The 20,051-nt window shown below is 39.3% G+C and overlaps 1 protein-coding gene across 1 annotated transcript; it reads left to right on the top strand.

Moving 5' to 3' along the window:
- Positions 1-421: 421 nt before the first annotated feature.
- LOC115208477 (uncharacterized) lies at positions 422-10,920 on the top strand. Its single transcript, XM_029776560.1, has 8 exons — positions 422-581; positions 1,375-1,586; positions 1,701-1,866; positions 3,948-4,838; positions 5,031-5,096; positions 6,438-6,530; positions 7,241-8,136; positions 8,282-10,920. The coding sequence occupies exons 2-8, from the start codon at positions 1,392-1,394 to the stop codon at positions 8,366-8,368; spliced, it is 2,394 nt and encodes a 797-aa protein (XP_029632420.1). The 5' UTR covers positions 422-581; positions 1,375-1,391; the 3' UTR covers positions 8,369-10,920.
- Positions 10,921-20,051: the final 9,131 nt, after the last annotated feature.

Below are 20,051 nucleotides of genomic sequence, written 5' to 3'. Positions count from 1 at the left end.
AGAATAAGATACCCATACTTTTGCTTTTAAGAGTTAATTACAAAAAATATATAAAATAGATTTGGACATACTAATCTATGGGGGGTGTAAACTGTAGCTACTTATTTCCCTTCATAGTTTGTTTGCCTAAACATTACCATCATCCACATACCAATCTTTTTTATTTTTATACCAAAATGTGCTTTTTTTGTGTCAGCAATTGGACGTTGCTCTTTGGGGGGGGCTAGTTACCCCATATTACTCTATATTACCCTATATTAATCTGACTATCCACAGTCACATGCACATTTTATAGTGTGCATGTAACCGTGCTCACTGACTGTGTAGCACTGCAGCAGTAGCTTGTTAAAATGGCCAATGAAGAAAACGTATTGAATTTGAACAATTTTTTAACTTTTATTCAAAGCAGCGCTTTTATTTTGAAGGCACAAAACCGGAAGTCATTGTTTTATTACTACCAGCAGCAGCAGCAGGCAGTAAACGTTTAGAAAATTCGAATCATTTCAGCAAGAACAGTAGAGGGGCAAAGTCAACTGCGAGATCTCTGAGCTAGTAACTAGCTCTACGTTCATTTCGAGACGGTAAGAAATATTGATTATGTTGCGTTGTATACATGTTCTAAAGGTTTTAGAAGAGCAGTAACGTTAAGAAAGGCCGTGCTATATCAATAATATAGTCACAGGAAAATGGCGTCGGGCCACCCATTTACCTGTGACTATATTCATCATATTGCACGGTCGTATGTGTACTGCTATGAAACGTTTACAACAACTAGCTTCAAAATTACAATTAAAAAAACCGAATATTCATTTTTTAAATTAATCTGCACACTGGAGAGCGCGTTTGCTAGACCAAGAACTGTTCAAAACAAAGACCTTGTTGCTATGCTACAAAAGCATGGGATGTTTTCACTAGGAACCAAACGGGAGGGGCCTACCTGAATTCGTCCAATAGAAACTCTAGTTTTTGTTGCAAAACGTTTCCCGTTGCAAAACGTTTTTTTCAGTTATGACTGCTTGAATACACCCCAAATGTTGCTGGCTGCTAGCAGTCTTCTTCATTTTTCGTTTGTTTGATTTTTCTCCATTGCCATTTTATTAGGATATCCAATCCTAGGACCTATGTGATGTGTACCTTTGCTGGTTCAGTTGAATGTCAGTGCTCTGCCCAGCTACCAAATACCTTGTAAACTTGCTAGCTAATGTGTAGTTTTATATTTGCTAGTTAGCAAACGTTCCCCTGGACTGAAGTTAGAATCCCCTGCCCAGTTACTGTGTTGCCTTTTACGGTATTTACCTGGCTTGTTAGCTAGATAGCTATCTAGCTAATTGTAGTAGTTGGCATGACTAAACTGCTTATCATTTCTCTCTTCAGATTTTAAAAGGGATGAAATGTCAGGCTCACTGTGTATACAGTGTCAGACACAAACCACTGTGTTTAGTAAGACCTGCAACAGTTGTTTCTTTAACCATCCAAAAGAGAAGAAGATGTTACAAGCAATGAAGAAGTATGATAACGAATGGGGCCACAATGATTGCACCCATTATAATAATAGCTCTCAGATATTGACTTCCACAAAAGTATTGGTAAGTGTTCCCCCTCCCCATATAACAATGTTAAATAATAATAATAATAATAATATTTTTCAAATTCTAGGCTAGCTACTACTTTAAATCTGAATGTCTGATTCTGTGTTTCAGCTCTACAAATTACACACTCTAGGATTTGTTCCCCTTCTCCTGCTTGGAAAAAGGAGACAGGGAACAAAACATATCGATATGGATTCCTTTTGCCCTCACCCCCAAGTCATAAAAGAAACGGGCTCTATTGAAACATTGAGAAACATTTATTTGGGTCTTCTGAATGGTAAGTGTACCTCGAGTTCCATGTTTTTTTTATTGTTTTTTTAAAAATATTTTATTTTAGGAGGATTTTCTTTAACAGTTTATTACTCAAACTCAGCTGCCAGACATAAAGTAGAATATTGCATAAAGGAAAGATTCACCCATTTTGAATGTTATATTGTATTTGTGCATCTTTGAGTGACGTTTTATCAATTCCCGTGATCATTTCATGTTTTCATGTGTATCCGAGCTATGCAATATGACGATATAACGTTAGAAATCTGTGAATATCTTCTTTAAGTGACAACAATATGACAGTTACAACAACAATAAGCGTTCATAATCTCTATCCAAAAACAGAAACTAAATCTGGATTTGATTTATTAGGATCCCCATTAGCTGATGCCAATGGCGACAGCTAGTCTTACTGGGATCCGACACATAACGAAAAAGACATTTCAGACAAAATACTTAGGAATAGTCTTGTAAAAACAAATATTTTCTATGTTTATGGTGTTAATCATTTTTGATAGCCATCTCCGGAAGCAAGGGGGGGTGGGTGACTTGCATTCTGTAAAAAAAAAAATTGGGGGGGGGGGGCAGCCACCATACCAAACATCAGAGCCTGTTGTTCCTCCATAGAATGATTTTAAAACAGTCTCTGAGCTGCCGAAGAGAGCAAGTTCTGGGTCAGGTTCAATGGCCCTCTCATACCTTTTGAATACCACAAAAGTCATGAACCCTCTGGGGCTTTACATCTGTCACACAGTGGGAAGACCTGAGGGTAAATTCTATGTAGTTTGGTTTTGCAAAGTATGCATTACTTTATATCAATTGATATCTGTCATTGATGGAACAAGAGTGAAATTCTAGACAGGGCTTCTCCCCAGATATTGTCTGAGATCTCAATATTTAACTCTTTAGCTACCCTAGGTCTCCTTGGGGTGACTAGTAGAGGCCTCCGTATAGTTAGAGAAAAAGGAGACAGACTGTGGGACGAGGTGTTTTGAGTTGGGAGAGAACTTTAGTGGGTAATAAAATAAATGTTGTACAGGGAGGGGAGAGTTTCAAAATGTTTAATCTTCCTTCAGTGTCTTGCGTGTAAATAGCATAAGAAATGGGAGAGTTCAAATGTGTTCTGTAACTGGTTGAATGATGCAAATTGCTTCTCTATATGTTCTAATGTGGCCAGTCCCTTCTCCCCCCACTCAACAAATACCTTCTCAGACCTGGATGGAACAAAATAATAATTAAAACATATTGATGTGTATACAGAGGTATTAGGCACCATAACACACATTTCTCAAAAGAAAGGTATTGCCTGTCAGTTTGTTTAGGCACTCTGCTTTGTTCCCGAGTGGCGCAGCGGTCTAAGGCACTTCATCTTCGTGCTAGAGGCGTCACTACAGACCCTGGTTCGATTATTGGTTCAATCCCGGGCTGTATCACAACTGGCCGTGGTCGGGAGTCCCATAGGGCGGCGCACAATTGGCCCAGCGTCGTCCGGGTTAAGGGAGGTATTTGGCTGTGGTAGGCCAGCATTTTAAATAAGAATTTGTTCTTAACTGACTTGCCTAGTTACATTTTTAAAAAAATAATAAAAAGGCATGGCTGGAAGAGAGGATTTTGTTGCGGTCTTGACTTCAATATTTACCCACAGGGGGGCATCGGTGTCCAATTTATCAGGGAAATTTATCAGCCCAGTATTAACGTTTTAAAGATTGGTAGGCCTAGGCCGACACTTTCCTTAAGCTTTTGTAAGTGAGCTTTACAAATACGATGGGTTTTGTTAGCCCAGGCAAATTACATGATTGTGGAGTCCAATGTTTAAAATAAAAAAATGAAGAGGTAAGAAAAGATTAAAGGAACCTGGGAAGAGAAACCATTTTTTTTATGGCATTAATGAACCCCATGTATAGTCAGTATTCTCCAGATCTCTATGTTTTGTTAGTCTTTGTAACCAGCTCACTGTAGTTTTGCTTGAAGATGAGCTTTGGGTTTCTCGGTAGTGTATCTCATGTTTCTTTATTTGTCATGCAAATAAAAGCTTCTGATGCTCATTGTAGTGATTATTTGAATAACTAATCATTCTTTATAATGCAGTCACACTCGGCACCGAGTCCCAATTACAGTGCTCCCCAGTGTCTCCAGAGCCAGACGGGACCCCCGCACCAGCCGAGGTAGAGGGAACACCTACAACAGTCGATCCAGTGGGAACCCCTGTATCGACAGAGCTACACAGAATACCCATCTCCATCCAACTGAACGTAATACCCACACCAACAGAAACGGGCATAACCAACACACTAATCAATCCAGTGGGAACCCCTACAACTATCAATCCAGTGGGATTCCCGGCACCAACCAAGCGAGACGGAATCCCCATATCTTTACAACTGAACCTAATCCCCACACCAACCGAGCCAGGCAAACCCTCCACACCAACCAATCCAGTGGGAATCCCTACACCAACCAATCTAGTGGCAACTCCTACAGCAATTGATCCATCAGGAACCCCTGCTCCAACTATGCCAGACGGAATTACCACATCCATCAGCCTGAACAAAATCGCCACACCAACAGAGCCAGGCAAACACTCCACATCAACCAAAACATTGGGAACCCCTTCACCAATGAATTCAGTGGGAACCCCTGCACCAGCCGAACTAGACGGACTCCCCACACCAACAGACCCAGGCAAACCCGCCACACCAACCAAGCTAGATGGAATCCCCACATACATCTGCCTGAACGGAATCCCCACATCCATCTGCATGAACGGAACTCCCACACCAATACAGCCCAAAATCCCCAGACCAATACAGCCCAAAATCCCCAGACCAATACAGCCAAAAATCCCCTCACCAATACAGCCAGGCAAACCCTCCACACAAAACAATCCAGTGGGAACCCCTACATCAATGGATGAAACCTCTGACTCCTCTGAGCCCCAGGACCAAGAAATGCAAAGGCCAAAAAGAAAAATGTGGAGAGGTAAGCATTAGGAGCCGGTTTCCCTGAGACAGAGTAATCCGGGCCTAAAAAGCATGCTCGATTGGGAATCTCTAATGAAAGTGCTTTTTAGTCCTGGATAAGGAAAGAGGCTCTTTTTATGTTGAAAAAAATAAATAATCTGTGTCGCATTGTATATTTGCAGTTCTCACCCGTGTGCCATTTATCACACAGATGGAGATATAATCGAAGCTGAAGACAGTGCAACCACTCAAGCACAAAAGAGAATAAAAACCACAGGTATAACTGGAATATTTTAATTTACTTAAGCCTAAGGTTCTGTACAATCAAAATCTACATTTTTGTATTGTGCCACATTGTCATGGTGACGTAAAATGCATCATATGTTGCATAACGCATCATCATGATGATGTGGCACAATACACTTAGCTATATCTTGACAAATTGATTTCTGACATGCAAAACATTTTGGAACTGTATCAACAGTGCACTAATGAAGAAGAAAAAAGGCAACTAAACATTTTTGAGTGGATTATTCAATTAATACTATAACTGGAGCTGAAACAAAATAAGGATGGTATCAATCATTTGCTATTATTTAGCTTTGCGATGTAGATTATAAAAATTTTCATTTACAACAATATTAAATAGTTTTACGGTCCTGTGTTTTTAAGCTTTCAAATTATATTTATTATATTATTAGTGACAGAGATATAGGTATTTCATGATAGACTGGGGGGTCCAAAATGGGCAAACTGAGCACCTCTATCCACTGAGGTTGGTCATTCAGGTCCAAGATTCACGTCCTCATCATTTCTACTATGAGCATGTATAGAAAGTTTGATTTCAATAAAAAAATAACCTCAAGGCTACTTCATCACTTTAACTCTCAAAAGTAACACTACAGACAAAATATACCAGATACGTCACTGGTGGAATAAATCTGAAACATCCGTTTAGAACTTCCACTCACCACCAATGTGGTGAAAAGAACATGCAGTATGTTGAGCGCAGAATTTGTTTTGCACTCGCTGCAGACGGCTATATCACTCTGCTAATACATGACTAGTAAAGGGCCAGTGCACACTTATTTTTTTAAACCTTTTATTTCAATTAATATAATATTATTTTATTCAGATTTTTCTATGGATGCTGTCTGACAGACTCCATGAAATGATGACAATGTAGTTTTTTTGATATGGTTTCCTAGAAACAAGGGTGGCTCATAATATCCATTTGGCTCAACTTACCCCACTCTCCCCTGCACTAAATGTTGTAGACTTGATGCTTTGCCAAAGTTTCAAAAAACGTTGTTTAGAAGGAGTCCAAGGGCGAATTGAGTTCTTGTGCGCACACACACACTTCCCTAACAGAAATATGCAAATAAAATGTGCAAATAGTATCTTGCTAGCTCGTGCTTAGCTCTGCCCATCTTCTTGCTTGTTCTGCCCACTGTGCTTCATTTACTCTCATTGTAACCAACGCAGATGAAGACTCTTGGCTTAGTTAAAAGTATATTTGGTATCACTGTGCATTATTTACATTCTGTTACATTGTAACGGCTACCCAATAGATGGATTTGCAAACATAACATTTGATTTATTTTATCTGTTTTTGTAGAAGAGTGGCTGAACATGGATACGGATAGGCCTACGGTGTCAAGACATGCAGAGGTCGACACTGAAGTATTAGATCAGCTAGAAAAACACAAAGGTAATTGATTTATTATGGGATAGCCTCATGGCTACCTTTTCACTTTCACTCTAAAAGTTATCACTGTGTGCATTATTTACGTTCTGCAACATTGTAAAGGCGTCCGCATGCTTCCCAGCCAAAAAGTTTGGATGAGTTTGTGACATTTTTTGTTTGTTTTTGGACTTCGGTGAGGTTCTTTTTCGGCTGTTCGGGCACACATTTTTTATTTCTTAAGGCAAGCCGAAGTTTGTAGCTGAAGTCTACGCCCATTCGGTGATTGGTCAACAATAGGGATTCTTCAATAAAGTATTTTTTTTGTCATTCAACGAGAGACGACTCGTTTTGATGCAAATCTTTTCATTAAGAAATACTGCACCAAACGTCTAAGTTAGATGTAAAATTGTGAGACTAAGATCTCTGCAAAAACATCAAAATGAATGACAGCGTTATTTTAGATTAATTCTGACTGTTTTTAGGAAGCGTATACTGGCAACGGCGTCTCAAAATGGACGAACAGTACTGTCGCCAAACAGTACTGTTGCCAAACAGTACTGTTGCAGTATTTTTCTCGTTTTTCAAGCAAAGGTCATTTTAAGGGAGCGCACTAATTCGGTTCGCCTAGCCACCAGCCAAACTGAAGCTTGCTCATGCCTTAACAAAACATTGTCAGAGTTATCCCATGGATGAATTTGCGAACATAACATTTGATTCATTTGATCTGTTCATAGAAGAGTGTCTGAACATGGATACGGATAGGCCCACGGTGTCAAGACATGCAGAGGTAGACACTGAAGTATTAGATCAACTAGAAAAGAGCAGCATTGTACAAGCAACCAACAAGCAAACTTTGTGGGCTATAAACTGCTTCAAGGACTGGCTGTCAGAGAAACAGATGATAGTGGATTTTTCAACCATTGAGAAATCTGAAATGAATGTGCTCTTGCGAGATTTTTACTGTTCTGTTCGAAGGGGTAAAGGTGGGGAGTATTGTATCCCGAGCTATATCGGAATCCGGGCTGGCGTGAACAGATTCATTAACCTCCCTCCCCTTAGCAGAGCCTGGTGCTTGATGAAGGACAGTGAGTTTACCTCCTCTAATAATGTATTTATTGGGGTACTAAAGAAAATCAGACGAGAGGGCAGGGACAAAACTACCCATCCTAAGGTGATTAAAGCACAAGACCTTGAGATTCTTCAAAACTCTACTGTGCTAAGCCCCTACACACCCAGAGGGCTAGTCAACAAAGTGTGGTTTGATATCCAGTTACACTTTGGCCCCAGAGGAAAGGAGGGCAATAGGCGGCTAACGCCACAGTCGTTTGTAATAAAGTACGATGAAAACGGAGCAAAATATGCAACGATGACTTCCAACGAGGAAAGACCGAACCACAAAGATGCCGAAGAGCAGAACTGGCAGAATCGCTGTGGAATCATGTTTCAGAACCCTGGTAGTCACCTCTGTCCAGTCGCCTCCTTGGAGAAGTATCTGAGCAAGATCCCATCAGATGCCACCGCCCTCTACCTCCATCCTAAGAAGATGGTCATCACCAGTGACAGCATATGGTATAGCCAGGAGCCAATGGGGTTCAATTACCTTTCATCAATGCTGCCCCGACTGTGCCAGGTTTGCTTTTTTTCTAGCAAATTTCGTAACATAATTACGTAACATTTTAATATTCGCTAAATAGCTAAGTTGTACTCATAACTCAACCTGTTGTTGATACTTGGCTTACTTTTCTCTATCACTCGCTCTCTTTTTCTCTCTCTAGGAGGCTGGTACATTGGAAAAGTACACAAACAACTGCTTACGATCTTTGCGCGAGATCATGTCTGTCAGCAGATTGATAGTTCCTTGAAAAGTTATTGAAAACTTTCAATGGACAACAGAAAGAGATGTCAAATGGGCTCACTGTGAGTCAAGGCAGTGACACACTTCAGTTTTACTTCCTACCAGCGACATTGTTTTGGTCTTATACACACACGGTGAGCTTGACAAGATGTACAGTCCTCACCATATCTATTTGGACTATGTATTTTGACACTGAGGCTAAGATTGACATTTTTTGCTCTATATTCCAGCATTTTGTATTTAAGATGAATGAGGCGACAGTCCAGAATTTAACCTTTTGAATTTAGATTATGTTTTAGGTATAGATTTTGTTTTGCGCTGAGACTTTACTTTTCAGAATTGTAAAGCCTTTTAAGCTTTCTTTTCATCAACAAGTTTTACTCTACTGGAAACTGTTTAACCATAATCCATTTAGAATATCTAACGTTTAGAAAAACAATCGCAGCAATCGCAGGATAATAGGGGGAATAGATTTTTTGTATGTATAAAATAATGTTTGGGGTGACTGGAAGCAATTTGACGTTATACTTCCTAGATCTGTTTTTACACTGGTAGAAAAAAACATGTCTACACCACTTTGTAGACCATCTGTTGTGGAAAATGATCATACTTACAGCTCTTTAACAAATGAATTGTTCCCTTCACATAGAAGTGATATTTCCCTTATTTACTATATCTATTGTTTAAAGCTTATGTACCAACTATCTAAAATTACATGTATCCCCTTAAATTCAAGATTTTGAACTATGTATACCTCTTTCTCAGAAAGAAATTGAATTTACAAAACAATTTTGCAAGCTATAATGGTAGTGCAGCAGAACCTGTTAAGAGTGCTTGAGAGTGAAGGTAGTAACAAGAAGCGTGGAAAACCAGATGAGCCAAACATATGCTGCGGGAAGGGACACAAGGCCCAAGAGAAGTTGTAAACCATAGGGAACCAGGAATTGACTGCACCGAGAGGACATACGGGGTGAAACAACTTCATCTGAGGGCTGAGAGCATTTTGATGTCGAATATGAGTAATAACAAGTACATATATCCGAAAGTCTGTAGGCATAGTGAACATGATTACATTTATAATGTTGGCCTACATGCATAATTGTAGCCCACTTTTCCTTCCCTGCACTAGGGCTGTTGAATCAAGTGCACCTACCGTTAACGGCGCGAAACAAATAAAATAAATAGGAACGCAGGGCTTTATCAGATTTTCTAAACCAAACTGTACTGTCTTGGGCTTTATCGTTGTTGTTTTTTACAGAAATGCTTGGAGATCACGATTGACCTGTTGGTAGCCACTGTTGTAGCCTTTTATTTGCGAGGCACATTGGAGCATAAATTGAAATAACTTGCCCCACTATAAGTTTACCGTTTCTCATTAAGGTAGGGCAAAGGCCTGCAAACTACTAAACCTGATAATCGGCCAGAAGTACACGGATGAGAAGAATCCTTAGTAAAGCCCGGACTCGAGGATAAACTGTCTAACAAAATGAATAATTGGACATTCTAAACCACCTGTAACCATGAACAAAATTGTTGGAATGACCACACAAAGTGTGAAATTATCATTAATGGGCTACAGGCAACCATAACTTGAAGTTGAAAACCACAAATCAGAATTGATATATTCCACTTGCTACTGGGAGGAGAATATAACCATTACGCTTTGAACGCAACGACAGTGTAATTGCATTTTGGTACACCAGAATTACGTTCATTTCCAATTAAACGCTGCGTTGCAGTGCGTTCGGTGTGGTGCGTACATTGGATATATCGAACGTATGCGTCAAAATGTTGAACCTTTGTTGCATATATATCCAGATGACGCTGCGTACTATTTTGTGAAATGTCGGTGTGTTTGAACCGTTATACAAGATGGAACTGTGATGGCAAGGACTGACCTAACATCAATATCCTTTGTAGAAAAACTTTTGTTTATGAGAATGAATGAAATCCCGAGAGTGATGAGTTAGGCAGTCAGGTCTACTGAGCTCATAAAGCATGGATGAAAACTTTTCTTTCCTCACTGAAGAATCCTTTAATAAAATGGCAGTGATATTGCAAAGTAGGCTACAATTATGCATGTAGGCTAACATTAGAAGGTAAAATCTGAATGGCTATGCCTGCAGACTTCAGGATTCATGTTTTACTGATTGCTATACAATACTGATCCGTGCTTGATGGAGTGTCAGGAAATGTAGAAACGAAAGATCCAAGTTCAAGTGTAATTATTAATCTAGCTAGCTTTAGGCTTTTGCACTCAACATGGAAATATAATTGTTGTGATTTGAAGTTGTATTGAAGAATTTATTCATGTAACACACCGACAGTGTTATATTACGATGCGCTATAATATAATCAATAGGCCTATGCTTTGCATGCAGACTGTTAAAGAATGTGACAATGAGTAACTATGAATGTCTCAGATCGATCTAAGCATTAATTATCTAAAGATTTGGATGTATCTCTGTGCACTTCCTGCAAAAGAAAGTTTGACACTAGACAACATTTTTGTTTTTATTTTTTATTATATAATAAAAAACATAATTGAATATTAAAACATATATAATCTACTAGCAGTGAAGCCGCTCAACATTTTACATTACATTCAGTTATCTAACAGACTCCCATCCAGAGCGAACCACAGAAGCAACCTGGGTCAACGCCCTGCTCAAGGTCAAAAACTGGGAACCAAACCAGTGACCTATCAGCCACCGGCCCAAGCTCCCAACTGCCAGGCCTCCAAGATCCCCCACCCCCCACAGTTCCCCCGAGAGCTGCCCCTCAACCATCTGACCCCCCCCCCCCCCCCATTTACGTGTGTGTGTGGGTTTGAATGCAAGTGTGTGTGTGTATATGCATGTGTACACACGTACAAAACCTGCATGGCATCAGCCTCAGGCAACCAGGCATTACATGTAACAACGTTGCCCCTCATTGTCATTCAAACATGCTTTTTTATAAACTTTTATCTTTGACCGTCATTCTATCCCCCGTCCAGCAACTCTACTCCCACTTGTCTCCAATTTCACATCCCAACCCTCGGCTTCCCTCAGCCCATCCCACCTATCTCTGCTGGCCACCCTCTTCTGATTTCTACCCACCATATGTCTTTCAACTATGCTGTGATGTTTAACATACAATTTGAATCTATGTAATCGAATAGAATCCACAGATTGCGCATTGAAGATAAATACTTTTACTAAGAGTATTAATAATTGACTGGTCTCTCCAGATCTCCCAACAATGATATTTCTAGAGTCAATTTTAGATTGTTATGCTTTTTCGGCCATTCCTGAACCTGAGACCAGAAACAGGCTATTCTATATAATAATTGCAGCTGAAAAGCATGACGTCTTGAATCTTGTAGTTTTATGTATCAACTCATATACCCTGTACCATGAAATCGGTACATCAAAAATCTCTTCCCAGCTATTTTGCTGTCTGTATGACACAGCTGTCAACATCCTGGTCCTCAAATGAAACTGGTATACTTTCCTATTTATGATTATTTTTTATTCCTCTGCCAGTTTTGATGATTTTAATTGAGCAGACAGACCATTTCCCTACCTCCTCCCGCTGCCACCTGCCACCTCAATTTTTGGGGGTAATGCTGTAATCAATTGGTTGTAGTCTTGGATTGAGCAGACCTTCCCATACAATTCTGATAACTCCATGAAAGACATTACTCTACCATTGCAATTTACAATATCATTTAAAAACAAAATAACCTTTTCCAAAAATACAGGTATTTTATCAACCAGCACAATTGAGTTCAACCATAATATTTGTTGTGATAGAACAACTACCTTTTCAGGGGGATGAAATTGTAACCAGCTCTGCAATGCTTGTTTGAAAAAGAGAGATACTTTGAAAAAGGTTACATTTTCAATTAATCAAAAATGAGACATGGCAATCTGCACAAAATGCCTTTTTTAAACAATGGATGAGCTTTTCATAGTTCTACTTGAGAACTATTTAGGGTTCAAGTAAAACTTTTGTGTAAGTGAAGCTTTGAGTGGTTTAGTGTTTTTATATTTACTCATCTCAACCCAGCCAGTTCATATTTATTATATAGATAGGCACACTTTATCTTGTCTGGTTTGGCATCTCAGATAAAGCAAAATATTATTTTGCCCAAATGATTTGAATTTATTGTACACTTAACTTTTCTGGACTAAAACTTATCTAGATCTTCAATGCGTCATTGCAGGGATCTAGCTTGCGGACTTAATCTAAAACTTGAGTAAATCAGCATACATGGACACTTTTGTTTTTAATCCTTGAATTTCTAATCCTCTCTTATTTGATCTGATTTTAATAGCTAGCATTTTAAATGGCCATAACGAATAGATATGCTGACAGCGGACACCCTAGTTGAACTCCTCTTGACAATTCAAAACGAGTAGCCACTATTTACTATTTTACACCTAGGGTGCTATACACTACTTTTACCCATTTTTGTAAGAGACTCAACCGAATTTAAATAATCCAGGCATTTATAAATACAATCCAGTCTTACTTATCAAAGGCCTTTTCAAACTCCGCTATAAATACCTTGCCTGGATTCTTAGATGTTTCATGTTCTATTATTTCTAGTAGTTGTTGTATATTATCTCCAATATATCGTCAATGTAAAACAAATGCCTGATCAGCATGCACAATACCTGGTAAAACCTTTTTTATTCTGAGTGCTATGCATGTCGCTAGTATTTTTGCATCACAACATTGACATGTAAGAGGCCTCCAGTTTTTTTTAGATGGACTGGATCTTTATATTTGACACCTGGGTCTTGTTTTAATAATAGTGAAATCAGACCTTCCTGCTGAGTACCTGACAGATGGCAATTTCTATAGGAATAGTTAAAACGAGCTAATAATGGAGCTTTGTGTGTGTGTGTGTTTTATTTATTTATATGTGTGTGTTTTATTTATTTATATGTGTGTATGTATATATGTGTATGTATATGTGTGTGTATGTATGTGTGTGTGTGCGTGTGTGTGTGTGTGTGTGTGTGTATAAATATATAAAATCTAGCTTTTCAGGAACCTGTCTTTCAAAGATAATTAGTAAAAATCCAAATAACTTCACAGATCTTCATTGTAAAGGGTTTAAAAACTGTTTCCCATGCTTGTTCAATGAACATGCACCTGTGGAACAGTCGTTAAGACACTAACAGCTTAGTAGGCAATCAAGGTCACAGTTATGAAACCTTAGGATACTGAAGAGGCCTTTCTACTGACTCTGGAAAAACACCAAAAGAAAGATGCCCAGGGTCCCTGCTCATCTACGTGAATGTGCCTTAGGCATGCTGCAAGGAGGCATGAGGACAGCAGATGTGGCCAAGGCAATACATTGCAATGTCTGTACTGTGAGACGCCTAAGACAGCGCTACAGGGAGACAGGACGGACAGCTGATCGTCCTCGCAGTGGCAGACCACGTGTAACAACACCTGCACAGGATCGGTACATCCGAACATCACACCTGCGGGACAGGTACAGGATAGCAACAGCAACTGCCAAGTTACACCAGGAACGCACAATCCCTCCCTCCAGTGTTCAGACTGTCCGCAATAGGCTGAGAGAGGCTGGACTGAGGGCTTGTAGGCCTGTTGTAAGGCAGGTCCTCACCAGATATCACCGGCAACCTATGTTGGGGCAACCGACGGTGGGTTTGTTGCCTATGGGCACAAACCCACCGTCGCAGGAACAGACAGGACTAGCAAAAAGTGCTCTTCACTGACGAGTTGCGGTTTTGTCTCACCCGGGGTGATGGTCGGATTTGCGTTTTATCGTCGAAGGAATGAGCGTTACACCAAGGCCTGTACTCTGGAAAGGAATCTATTTTTTTTTTTGGAGGTGGAGGATCCATCATGGTCTGGGGCAGTGTGTCACAGCTTCATCGGACTGAGCTTGTTGTCATTGCAGGCAATCTCAACGCTGTGCGTTACAGGGAAGACATCCTCCACCCTCATGTGGTACCCTTCCTGCAGGCTCATCCTGACGTGACCCTCCAGCATGACAATGCCAACAGCCATACTGCTCGTTCTGTGCGTGATTTCCTGCAAGACAGGAATGTCATTGTTCAGCCATGGCCAGCGAAGAGCCCGGATCTCAATCCCATTGAGCACATCTGGGACCTGTTGGATCGGAGGGTGAGGGCTATGGATATTCCCCCCACAGAAATGTCCGGGAACTTGCAGGTGCCTTCGTGGAAGAGTGGGGTAACATCTCAGAGCAAGAACTGGCAAATCTGGTGCAGTCCAAGAGGAGGAGATGCACTGCAGTACTTAATGCAGCTGGTGGCCACAGCAGATACTGACTATTACTTTTGATTTTGACCCCCCCTTTGTTCAGGGACACATTATTCCATTTCTGTTAGTCACATGTCTGTGGAACTTGTTCAGTTTGTCTGTTGTTGAATCTTATGTTCATACAGATATTTACACATGTTAAGTTTGCTGAAAATAAACGCAGTTGACAGTGAGAGGGCATTTTTTCCCCCTGAGTTTATATACAGTTGAAGTCAAAGTCTACATACACATTTAAACTCAGTTTTTCACAATTCCTGACATTTAATCCTAGTAAAAATTACCTGTCTTAGGTCAGTTAGGATCACTACTTTATTTTAAGAATGTGAAATGTCAGAATAATAGTGGAGAGAGTCATTTTTGTCAGCTTTTTTTACTTTTATCACATTCCCAGTGGGTCAGAAGTTTACATACACTCAATTAGTATTTGGGAGCATTGCCTTTAAATTGTTTAACTTGGGTCAAACGTTTCTGGTAGCCTTCCACAGGCTTCCCACAATAAGTTGGGTGAATTTTGGCCCATTCCTCCTGACAGAGCTGGTGTAACTTAGTCAGGTTTGTAGGCCTACTTGCTCACACATGCTTTTTCAGTTCTGCCCACAAATTCTTTATGGGATTGAAGTCAGGGCTTTGTGATGGCCACTCCAATACCTTGAGTTTGTTGTCCTTAAGCTATTTTGCCACAACTTTGGAAGTATGCTTGAGGTCATTGTCCATTTGGAAGACCAGTTTGCGACCAAGTTTTAACTTCCTTCCTGACTGATGTCTTGAGATGTTGCTTCAATATATCCACATAATTTCCCTTCCTCATATCCCTCCTGCAGCAAAGCACCCCCACAACAGGATGCTGCCACCCCCGTGCTTCACGGTTGGGATGGTGTTCTTTGGCTTGCAAGCCTCCCCCTTTTTCCTCCAAACATAATAATGGTCATTATGGCCAAACAGTTCTATTTTTGTTTCATCAGACCAGAGGTTATTTCTCCAAAAAGTACGATCTTTGTCCCCATGTGCAGTTGCAAACCGTAGTCTGGCTTTTTTTATGGCGGTTTTGGAGCAGTGGCTTCTTCTTTGCTGAGCGGCTGTTCAGGTTATGTTGCTATAGGACTCGTTTGACTGTGGATATAGATACTTTTGTACCTGTTTTCTCCAGCATCTTCACAAGGTCCTTTGCTGTTCTGGGATTGATTTGCACTTTTCGCAAGTACGTTCATCTCTAGGAGACAGAATGCGTCTCCTTCCTGAGCGGAATGACTGCTGGGTGGACCCATGGTGTTTATACTTGCATACCATTGTTTGTATGGATGAACATGGTACCTTCAGGCGTTTGGAAATTTCTCCCAAGGATGAACCAGACTTGTGGAGGTCTACAATTTTTTTTTCTGAGGTCTTGGCTGATTTCTTTTGATTTTCCCATGATGTCAAGCAAAGAGGCACTGAGTTTGAAGGTAGGCCTTGAAATAATCCACAGGTACCCATCCATTTGACTCAAATGATGTCAATTAGACTATCAGAAGCTTCTAAAGCCATGACATCATTTTCTGGAATTTTCCAAGCTGTTTAAAAGCACAGTCAACTTAGTGTATGTAAACATCTGACTCACTGGAATTGTTATACAGTGAAATAATCTGTCTGTAAACAGTTGTTGGAAAAATTACTTGTGTCATGCACAAAGTAGATGTCCTAACCGACTTGCCAAAACTATAGTTTGTTAACAACAAATTTGTGGAGTGGTTGAAAAACAATTTTAATGACTCCAGCCTAAGGGTATGTAAACTTCTGACTTTAACTGTATGGGCTTCATATACCTGTACCAGAATGCCATCAAGCCCTGGGGTTTTTCCAGACTGAAAGAATTTAATAGCCTTAAGTTTTTCCTCTGTAATTTGGTATTCACTATGATCTTTTTGTATATTTTGTTAATTTTCCATTTTTTGTTTTATTATTTGAAAACAATTCCTTACAGTAATTGTCATTCAGAGGGTGAGGATGAGATGGAAAATAAAACATCTGCTTAAAATATTTCGCTTCCTCTTTTGAAATATAATTCAGAGAATCATAGATGACTCAGTCTTTAGTAACAAGTTTCTGCAAATTATGTTTGGTAGTGTTCCTGTGTTGGAGATTCAGGAAGAATTTGGTGCATTTTTCTCCATATTCCTTCCAGTTTCCTTTTATTTTTGTAATAATTACTTTAGATCGTTATTTAACTAGGTAAGTCAGGTAAGAACAAATTCTAATTTACAATGACGGCCAAACCCGGAAGACGCTGGGCCAATTGTGCGCCGCCTTATGGGACTCCCAATCACGGCCGGATAAGTTCCTGCAGTTCTTTTTTTCCCCTTTAACTTATTTTGTATCTCTGTAGTATCGTTTTTATTGCTATCTACAGTACCTGTACTATTAGTTAATGTATTTTCCTTGTTAGTCTTGTCTCTTTAGACAGAAACTGCTTTTTTATTATTGATGAATGTTAAATGGAATGACCTCCTGAAGGTACATTTTTAAAGGTATCCCAAACAATAAGTGGATTTGCTTAACCACTACTGTACCGGGAAAAATTCAGTTAGAAATGATTTTGTCTTAGTTAACAACAAATTGTCCTCCAATAGACTTTAATTACATTTCCAATATCCCCGTCCACGTGGAAATTCTGTAAGAGTTATGTGAAGGCCAATTAGATGATGATCCGATTGCATTCTGTCTCCTATCAATGCTATTTTAACCTTTGACGCAAGAGCGAAAGAGAAGAATGTGGTCAAGATGACTAGCATGATTAAGTCTCCTCCATGTATATCTCACTAGGTAAGGGTTTCTTAGTTTCCAAACATCCCCTATTTCTAATGTGCCTATAATATTTGTGATTTCCTTGAGGGTACAGTGATTTCCTTTACGGTCCATTAAGGTACTTAACACTGTGTTATAGTCTCCCACCATAATGATTTGATTGTTTGTTGCCTGTAAGTTCAATAAATTTGTATAAATATTTTCAAACAAGTATAGATCATCCTGATTTGGACCATATAGATTAATGAGCCAAATCAGTTTTTCATCCACTTTAATTTTCTAAAGGATCCACCTTCCTTGCGAATCATTCCTGACTATTTGCACATTCGGATCGACATTTTTGTTCATTAATATCATCACACCTTTCGAGCTCCTTTGTCCATGACAGAACATTTTCACCACCCCATTCCTTTTTTCCACGCAACTTCATCTAAGTATGTAGAGTGGGTTTCCTGTAAACAGTATATTATATTCCTTTTCTTTTAGCCACGTAAAGACTGATCTTTTTTTCTTATGTGCTAAGCCGTTACAGTTATAACTGGCTATACTTATTTCACCCCTTACCATAACTAGATACTATTCTCAGTCTACATTTACCATAATTAGTGCTTGTAAAGTTACTGCCATTAGAGGTATGATATTTCAAATGTCTGATGTTTAGAATTCAAGAAACAGGTTCAAGCTATATTTTTTTTTATTCCCTTGCCTGTGAGCCAATGCCACATATGTTAGAAAATTAAGTCAAGATATGTGTGTAGTAGATCTGAGTAGGTTGATTTGATATTGGATGTGATTTAGTGAGAGTGTGTATGAATTCTGGATAAGAGTAAGGCTATATAATGTGTGATGTCAGAATAAATAATCACCCAGCCAATTTGCGTGGCTGAGTGTATGTGTGTAACATGAAGTGAGTATAGCCTTAATATTCAGGATAATAATTGTAATCGATATCGTATCACCAGCATAGTTGCATCATTACATTAAACAATTTTCATAGAAAAACACATCCCAGCATTTCCATAGCAATTGACGTTTCACATGATTATGAGAGACCTTTGCTTTACTATAGAGACGGCTTCGCTACATTACAAATGCATTTCACTGTAAGGTCTACACCTGTTGTATTCGGTGCATGTGACAAATAAAATTTGATTTGAACTCAAATCTTTGAAGTTGTTGCGTTTTTATATTTTTGTTCCGTGTACTGTAAATGAACGAGACGATGTGGATGAATTGTCAATAACTTTTGCTGTAACACAGCACGTAAGAGAACATAGGTAAGCTTGTTATCAAGGCAAAGGGTGACTACTTTGAAGAATCTCAAATATAAAATATATGTTGACTTGTTTAACAATTAATTTTTTGTTTACTACATGATTCCATGTGTTATTTCATAGTTTTGATGTTTTCACTATTATTCTACAATGTAGAAAATAGTAAAAATAAAGAAAAACCCTGGAATGAGTACGTGTGTCCAAACTTTTGACTGGTACTGTATATTCGTGCCATGTTCATCCAGTTAGGTCGAACATTTCAGAGTTTCCTAGTTCCAACTAGCACCTGAATGCCGCATGATATTAAGCACGAGGAGAGATATGACACTATAGAGTACCACAGCACGAGTCATAATATCCATAAAAGTCACCTTGTCTGAGAGAGATTTCCATGGTTATCAAAACGACACGCCAGGGTAAGCCTACACGAAACACAGCACTTGTTTCAAGTGTTTTTAAAATTCCCAATGGGAAAAATGAATGGTGGAACCATTTCCCTGTTTGACCTCTAGCTTTTATGGGTATTATGACACCTCCACTGTGGGGCTCTATGCTGATGATAACGTTTGTAACATCTAACATATACATTCCCACTATGCATATAGAATAGGAAACGATGTAAATTATATTGTGCTAACTGTATTACGTTATAGCAAGCATTCAGACCAGCCTTTGTGATTGAACTTCCCTTAACTACATTACATTGTACCTGGATTTCGATGCTACTGTGGACATCCCTCTTTTCAACATGCTGTCAGGGGGGTAGTAGAAGCCACATCCCAGCACGGTGAAACAAGGAGGAGTTTATTGTTGCCGGGGGGGATTAAGTTGCGGTCACAACTAAGTGGGAAGGTGGTATTTAACATATGATTGGATGAATCCATTTGAACGGCCCTCCAACTGGTAATTACTGGGAAACTCGTCTATCATCGCCAATGGGTGGGTGGATGCTTATGCCTCTTTCACATGCTAGTCGGAACTAGGAAACACTGAAATGTACGATTTGCTAACTGCAAGTCGGAAATGTCAGTGTTTTCTAGTTCCGACTAGCATGTGAACGCGGCATAAGCACCCACTTCTATGACATGCCTAGTTAAATAAAAAATAAAATAAACATGCTCAACTCTGATGTTGTTGACAAAGGAAAATGACCTCTATAACCAACCTGCACTCAGGGGTAGACGTAACATAGTAAATGTAAATCCGGAACATTCCGGTTATTATATGTTACGTTTAGTATGTAATCTATTAATTTGTGGATGTCCATCATCCATTTCGTATGATATCTTACAAATTACAATTAATTTCATATGTTACGTTTCA

The sequence above is a fragment of the Salmo trutta genome, chromosome 14 (genome assembly GCF_901001165.1).
Source record: "Salmo trutta chromosome 14, fSalTru1.1, whole genome shotgun sequence".
NCBI lineage: Eukaryota > Metazoa > Chordata > Actinopteri > Salmoniformes > Salmonidae > Salmo > Salmo trutta.
Note: the sequence above shows the minus strand (reverse complement) of the source record. Positions and strands in the feature narration are given on the sequence as shown.